The following is a 7,864-nucleotide window of genomic DNA, read 5'->3' as shown; positions in this document are numbered from 1 at the left end:
TCAGACTGCTCACCTCTGCATGAGACCCAGTACTAACTCAGGCTTCAGACTGCTCACCTCTGCATGAGACCCAGTACTAACTCAGGCTTCAGACTCAAGGGGAGGAAGTGCTCTTCCCAGCACCATCTTGACAGTTCCAGAAGTTGTTTTGAGAACCCTCACGTGCTCCAAAGCATATGCCTCACTTTCCCCCGAACGTGTGCTTACCTACGTCTGCACTGTGCACCTCTCTCCCTCGGAGGACGACCAAGTTAGCAAGAGAAGTGTTAAAATGATGCTCCTTGTGAGCAGACGCTTTGCCAATAAGTGGAAGGCTTGACAGAGGAGGCCGCACCTGCCAGTTGATACCTAGCACGGAGGAAAAGAAAGAGCGATTAGAAATGGCACTGAACAACATGAGAGTACAGACGTTTCAGGTCGAGTGTGGGAGCACATGCTATCGTCCCAGCACCTGGCAAGTAATGCGGGAGAATCCGCAGTCAGGAGATCAGGGCCCTGGGATAATCCACCTGCGCTCAGACACATTTGTTTGCCTAGGGTTTTGTTGTTGTTGTTGTTGTTTTGTTTTTTGTTTTTGGTTTTTTTGAGTCAGGGTTATGCTCTGTAGCCTAAAACTCAAAATGTAGCCCAGGCTGGTCTGGGACTTCTGCTTTGGCCTCCGAAGTGCCAGAGTTGCAGGGGTTACAGATGTTAGCTGCAGTGTCCACCTGGTTTTCTGTTGTTATTGTTCTCCCTCCCTCCCTCCCTCCCTTCCTTCTTTTCTTTCTTAAGGAGGTCTTGCTATGTAGCCCTAGGGTCGCCTCAATTTTACAATCCTCCTGCCTCAAAGTGCTGGGATTACAAGCATGCACAACCATGCTCAGCTTCAGAGCCAGGTGTTCAATGACACTGTGACCTCTCTCTATGTCTGTGTGCCTGTGTTTGTCTTATGTCTCTGTCTGTATCTGTCTCTGTATCTCTGTCTGCCCCTCTCTGTCTGTATCTTTCTCTTTCTCCCTGGGGGCTATCTCTCTATTAAGTAGCTCTGGCTATCCTGGAACTTGCTATGTAGACCAGAATGGCCTTGAACTCAAGAACTCTGCCTCCCTCTGCCTCCTGAGTGCTGGAATTAGAGGTGTGTTATCCCATCTGGCGATTTTCTCTCTCTTGCATCAATCATTCATTCCCCTGTTGTCTGTTGCTGGGCTATGTGGGGATACATGATGATGGTGACAAGGATGGGGCCAATCTTCATACAGAGCAATCTGATAACATGTGAACAGTCATAAAGCTAGACCCTTCACCTTCATCTGTGCCATAAGTATGTTTACCCTTATCCTTAGTCATATATTCAAAACTAAAGACATTTAGGGCTGGCTACATAGCTCAAGAGTGGTACACTAACCTAGTATATGTAAAACTAAAAAGTTCAATTCCTGGACTACAAAAGTTTTTTTTTTTTACATGCTTAAACTCTGTAAGTAACTATAAAGAGATCACAGCTATCCTACAGTTAGCTCTGTGTGGGAAAATGACTAAACAAACTGCACTGTATTTTTTTTTTTTTTTTTGNTTTTTCGAGACAGGGTTTCTCTGTATAGCCCTGGCTGTCCTGGAACTCACTTTGTAGACCAGGCTGGCCTCGAACTCAGAAATCCGCCTGCCTCTGCCTCCCAAGTGCTGGGATTAAAGGCGTGCGCCACCACCGCCCGGCTCAAACTGCACTGTATTGACCTGACAGAACCTGGTGAAGGGTGCCTCACCCTCCTTTGAAGAACACTTTACTCCATGAGATATTAGCAGGTATTGCTAGAAAAACAAGTGATGAGGCTCCCAAATATTTGAAAGCATCACTTTAAGATAGACTTTTCACTCTTGCTCTGCCATCCTGCAGAGGGAAGCAAATCAACCTGTTTTTTTTTTTTTTTTCCAGACTCCAGAAGAGGGCATCAGATCCCATTACAGATGGCTGTGAGCCACTATGTGGTTGCTGGGAATTGAACTCAGGACCTCTGGAAGAGCTGGAAGAGCAGTGAGTGCTCTTAACCACTGAGCCATCTCTCCAGTTCTCGACCTGTTATTTTGTTTTCCTAGAGTACTTTACTACTAGATAACATTCAGTGATTTCTAGTTAGAGGCAAAGGACTACACATACACCAGTGTACTCTAAGGATGTCTTAACATAGGAAAGCCAGCAGCAGAAGATAGCATCAGTAAAACCCGTGAGCAACCAGACAGTGGAAACTCCGCTCACCCATTGTGAAAATCCTGAGAGCAAGACAGACATTTCTAACAGCAGAGGGAACAAGGAGATTTCTGCTCTGGAAAGCTAAACCAGCAAGGCCAGCCTCAGGGACTGTAGGCCTGGACGTCCAGAGAGGCTTGTAATAGTTAAAGCTGGGAATAAAATAAAATAAAATAAAAATCTGAGCCAAATATTCAGAAGCAAGGAAATAAACCTCGGAAGGAACAACTGAGGACGTGGAAAGTGGTTTTACCTGAGCGACAGGGAGCGAGGGCAGGCACTGCGGTGTTCTCCTTACCAAAGTGTGCTACACAACTACTCCGTCCACTACACGGCTGACTTACAATGTGCCTATAGTGCGATGCAAGGGATCAAATCCAGGGCCTCTCACACGCAGAGTCTGCTGGGAGGCTGGAGAGATGGCTCATTGGCTGTTCTTCCACAGGACCCAGGGTCTATTCCCAGCATCCATATGGTGACTCACAACTGTCTGCAACTCTGGTCCCAGGGAATGTGATGCACTCGGTCTCCACAGTACCAAGCATGCATGTAGTGCACAGACACACGTGCAGGCAAAACACCCATACATAGAAAATAAAGAAAGAAATTCAAAGTCGTGTAGCCTGCCACTGGGTACACCCCTAGTCCTTAAGTGAATTTTAACTACTTGATTATTTGATTTATAAAAAATTAATTGACAAGGCAGTGGTGGCACATGCCTTTATTCCCAGCACTCAGGAGGCAGAGGCAGGGGGATCTCTGTGAGTTTGAGGCCAGCCTGGTCTACATTGAGTTCTAGGACAGCCAGGGCTACACAAAGAAACCCTGTCTTGAAAAGAAAATTGATTTCTTTTATTTGCATGCGGTGTGTGCATTCATGCATGTAGGTGTGTGCTCATGTGTACCACAGAGCATGTGTGGAAGTCAGGGGACAGTGTCAGGAGTTGGTTCTCTCCTTCCACCTTGTGGGTCCCAGGGACTAGACTCAGGCCATCAGCTTGGACTGGTACACAGTTTATTTTTTTCTGAGGCCAGGTATAACGTACCCGAGGCTGACCTGAAACCTGCTATGCAGCAGAGCGGGCTATTGCTGATCTTCCTGCTTCTATATCTGCAATGTTGGGGTCACAGACATACACGCACTTCCACCCCTGGTCTTTTGGGGGCTTAGGGCTGAACATAGGGCCTTACACAGGTTAGGTAAGCTGCCTGATTTCTAAAACTACCTTCATATTTTACTTTGAACAAACTAAAATAAAGATTTGAAATAACATGGCACTTGTCTGACATGTCTTTTCCAGATGAAACTGTAAAGCCATCAAGAAGCCCTTAACAACTCCGGCGAGTTTCCATAGGAGGCCCCTAGGCTAGAAGAAGAGGCCTTTCTTTCAACCAGCCTAAGCCAGTTTATACCCAGGACTCCAGGACAGGCACTTCCCTCATATGTGGGTTGTCTATTTTTAAAATATCCCTTTACCTTCTTCCATTTTCGCCCTGGAAATAAGCATCTGTCTTAAATGCTTGAGGAGGCCAGCCCAGGTAAACGTGCTGTATGCCAGAGACGCCGCAGACATCTGAGGAATGTTACGGACACCCAGCATCTTAAATTCAGGGTGGGGAACTAAATGCTCCATTAAGTCTCCTGCGAGAAAAAAAAATAATGCAATGTGAACTCTATTGACTTCACCCACAATGGTGCCATTGACTTCTATACAACGGTGACTTAATGAAGTTCAGAGTCAAATGTGTTTTCTCCATTCTAGAATTATTTCAACATTAAAATAGTGAATTTTTAGACACAATGCGTGCTGCAGACTCTATTTTTGCTTCATTTCATTCATTTTTTATTTATGAGTTTTGACACAGGACCTCACTGTGTGGCTCTGACTGACCTGGAACTCCCTTTGTACGCCAAGCTGTTCTTGAACTCATAGAGATCCATCTGCCTCTGCTTTCAGAATGCTGGGGTTAAAGGCGTGCGCCATCAAGCCTAGATCTTTGCTTCATTTTAGCATGGCTGAGAAAGCATACTTAAAATGGGCATGGTAGCTCATGCTTCTAATCCCAACGCTTAGCAGTCAGAGGCAGGAGACTGCCCACAGGTTCCAGGCCCACTCAAGGGGTTACATAGTAAAACCCTGTCTCGAAACTGAAATGGATATCCAGCCACACTTGTGTATACCGTTATTCCCAGCACTTGGGATGTAGAGGCAGGGAGATTTCTGTGAGTTCAAGGCCAGCCTTGTCCAGAATGAGTTCCACGATAGCTAGAGTTACCATAGTGAGACCCTGTCTCAAAAAAAGAAAAAAAAAGGTGGGAGGGAGGAAGGGAGGGAGGGAGGTAAGAAGGGAGGGAGTAAGGAAAGAGAACCAGACAAAAACAAAATAAATACCATACAGTTTGCCAAAAGAATTATCAATAGAAATATGGATGACTAATTCACTAAACTCCAGGAAAACCAATTATAAAAGATAATTAAGATATTTCTCTTTCATTCTATAGTCACTAAATGTTCCTTAGAAAAATTTCCAGGTCTTCTATTTATCTTGCTAAATGATAATCACACCTGTTTGGGGATAGAAACACAGGTCTGTGGCAGAGAGCCACCAAATGAAAATTCGTGGCATGAGGCAGGCCTGGTCCTACAGCTCCAGAGTCTGAGGAAGAGACCAAGAGGATCTCGTTAGCCCAGGAGTTCAAGACCAACCTAGGCAACAGAGCAAGACCCAGAATAAAATAAATACATAAAAAGCCAGAAGAGAGGACTGATTGCGACAACCTGTAATTCATGCCTCTAGGGGTTCATCTCCACCCCCAGTGGCTTACATGCTCAGCCATGGTCTGCTATTAAGTCATGTGCTAGGCCATTCTGCTGTCCCTCTGACTTGGCCTAGCAATTCCAGGGCCTGGCTGAGACCCTAGTCTACTGGCTTCTTCCTTCTCAGACCTTCTGAGTCTGTCTGTCTTCCCCATCATCGAAATCTTAGACTGCCCCTACTCCTCATCTTCCCTATCAGAGCACAATCATAGGACACGACACCACATGGCAGCCTGGAGTCTCTCTGCATTTTCATTCTCTTCTCTTCTTCATGTTCCCCTCCCCTATCTTTCCTCTCTCTTCATTATTGAAAAGTAGCAAGGAAACTTTACCAAGAGAAAAAAATGACAGTATAGTCAGAGAATACTCTGTCAAGCATGGCAGCAGGTAACATGACTGACAGCAAATCCTCTCTTGAGTTTTCAATCCTTAAACACAATGCCAGTCCAATTAAAAGCCCACATCACCACCACCACTACTGCCTCCTCCTTCTCTCCCTCCTCTTCTCCCTTCTCCTCCTCTTCCCCCTCCTCTCCCTCCTTCTCCTGCTCTTTTTTTCTTTTTTTTTTCTTTGTGGGTTTTCGAGACAGAGTTTCTCTGTGTAGCCCTGGCTGTCCTGGAACTCACTTTGTAGACCAGGCTGGCCTTGAACTCAGAAATCCGCCTGCCTCTGCCTCCCGAGTGCTGGGATTAAAGGCGTGGGCCACCACGCCCGGCCTCCTCCTGCTCTTTTTCAAAGACTTATTTTCTGTGTATGGATGTTCTGCCTGCATGTAGGTATCTGCACTATGTGCGTGCCTGGTGCCCTGAGGTCAGAAGAGGGAGTCAGAGCTCCATGACCTGGCATTATGGATGCTTGTGAATCACTAGAGGAGCCAGGAATGTCCTCTACAAGAACAAGTGCTCTTAACCACTAAACCATCTCTGCAGCCCAGCCCTATAATTTCTGTGGACTCCACATCTATCTACCTTTTATCTGTTAGATGTAGTACAGTGGTGTAAGACCTGAGCTTCTGTCCCCAGCAGTACAAAACACATTCACTTTCTATCCAATGAATGTTCTATCAAGTGCTTGCTATTTGCCATGCCCTGCTTTAGGCCCTAGGAGAACAGTGGTTCTACAAACGGTGTAGTCGGCGAGGAACATTTAGATACCCACACCATATGCTTCTGAGAAATTTAGTAACTTGAGCTGATTCAGTAAGATAGCTTAGGGATGAAGGCAGGGTTTAGGGTATATATCTTGGATGTATCTCCAGGCAGAGGGGAGGAGACTGTGAAAAATAACTTTTGGACTCTCAGAACATATAGTTTTTCTACAAAGAACAGAGGGGTCGAGTACCTAGTGGATTTCTGCGGTAGTGAAGTGAGCTGTCCTCAGCGTATGTAGGCTGGAACACACTCCCCAGCTGGTGGGCAAGAACTTGATTTAAGTCTCTGAAGGAGATCTGCTTGATGTTCATCCGTTTGGCACAGATCTTATGGACAGCGTCATTCTCGTGAATGAGCAGGGCAGCTGAAGACCGGTACAGGTGAGAGAGAGTCAAGATGGAGTTGTAGTTCTGCACAATGACCTGGAGAGAACAGGGTCAGGGTCAGAGACAAGGAGAGAGGCTGAGTAGTTAAAAAGTGTAGATTGGGCTGGTGAGATGGCTCAGTGGTTAAGAGCACCCGACTGCTCTTCCGAAGGTCCAGAGTTCAAATCCCAGCAACCACATGGTGGCTCACAACCATCCGCAATGAGATCTGGCGCCCTCTTCTGGAGTGTCTGAAGACAGCTACAGTGTACTTACATATAATAAATAAATAAATCTAAAAAAAAAAAAAGTGTAGATTGCAGCCCTCGGGTGATGCTCACATCTTCAATCTCAGCACTCGTGAGGCGGCGGAGGCGGAGGCAGGTAAACTCTGTGAGTTTGGGAACAGCTTGTTCTACAGAGTGAGTTCCAGAGTAGCCAGGGCTACACAGAGAAATCCAGTCTCAAAAAAATACAAAACAAAACAAAACAAAAAGAAAAAAAAGAATAACATCAATAAATTAAAAAATGATTTCATATCTCTCAGGAGCCCATCTCTGGGTTGGTCCTTCTAGTACTGCAAGGAGGGACTTTGTATTGGGGCCCATGGTACTGTGGCTAGTCTTCAAATGATCTTAATTTCTCTCTGTTGAGAATTTTTGTTTGTTTGTTTGTTTGTTTCGAGACAGGATTTCTCTGTATAGCCCGGCTGTCTTGGAACTCACTCTGTAGACCAGGCTGGCCTCGAAGTCAGAAATCCGCCTGCCTCTGCCTCCCGAGTGCTGGGATTAAAGGCGTGCACCACCACACCTGCATACCAGTTTCCTGTTGATCTTCCTAGTAGGAAAACCAAATGTAGGAAATGATTCAGGAAAGAAGTGTGTAGCAATAACTTTTTGTTTTTGTTTTTAGACTGTATAGCCCTGGCTAGTCCAGAACTTTGCTATGTAGACTGGCAGAGATTAACTCTCCTCTTTACCTCTGCCTCCATAGTGTTGGGATTAAGGGCTGTGCCACCACAACCCACCTTACTGTATGCTTTACTTGTGTTATATCCTTCACCTTCAGGAGGCAGATATTTTTGTCCCTATTTTACAGAGGACAGCAGTGCATAGAGAAATTAGATAATCTCAGTGTGGTAGTGCTGGAGAGTAACAGACCAAGTCAACAGCCAGGCAGCATGACTGGGGAGTCTTCTTTTCTGGGGGGAGGGGGCATTTAAAAGCCACCATGATGAGCTTAATATTTTTTTTTGCTTTTCTCTTTTTTTTAATATATATATATATATATATATTTTTTTTTTT

At 45.5% G+C, this 7,864-nt stretch overlaps 1 protein-coding gene across 3 annotated transcripts in view; it reads right to left on the bottom strand.

Moving 5' to 3' along the window:
- Positions 1-7,864, bottom strand: part of Tubd1 (tubulin delta 1) — a 24,356-nt gene that overhangs the window by 5,935 nt on the left and 10,557 nt on the right. For all 3 annotated transcript variants that reach the window (XM_021177255.2, XM_021177256.2, XM_021177257.2), the window contains exons 5-7: positions 6,386-6,617; positions 3,702-3,866; positions 208-348 (exon numbers count right to left, since the gene is read on the bottom strand). In XM_021177255.2, coding sequence (XP_021032914.1) covers positions 208-348; positions 3,702-3,866; positions 6,386-6,617 — 538 coding nt within the window. The remainder of the gene's footprint in view (positions 1-207; positions 349-3,701; positions 3,867-6,385; positions 6,618-7,864) is intronic.

The sequence above is a fragment of the Mus caroli genome, chromosome 11, assembly GCF_900094665.2.
Source record: "Mus caroli chromosome 11, CAROLI_EIJ_v1.1, whole genome shotgun sequence".
Classification (NCBI taxonomy): Eukaryota; Metazoa; Chordata; class Mammalia; order Rodentia; family Muridae; genus Mus; species Mus caroli.
This window is presented reverse-complemented; position numbering and strand designations above follow the sequence as displayed.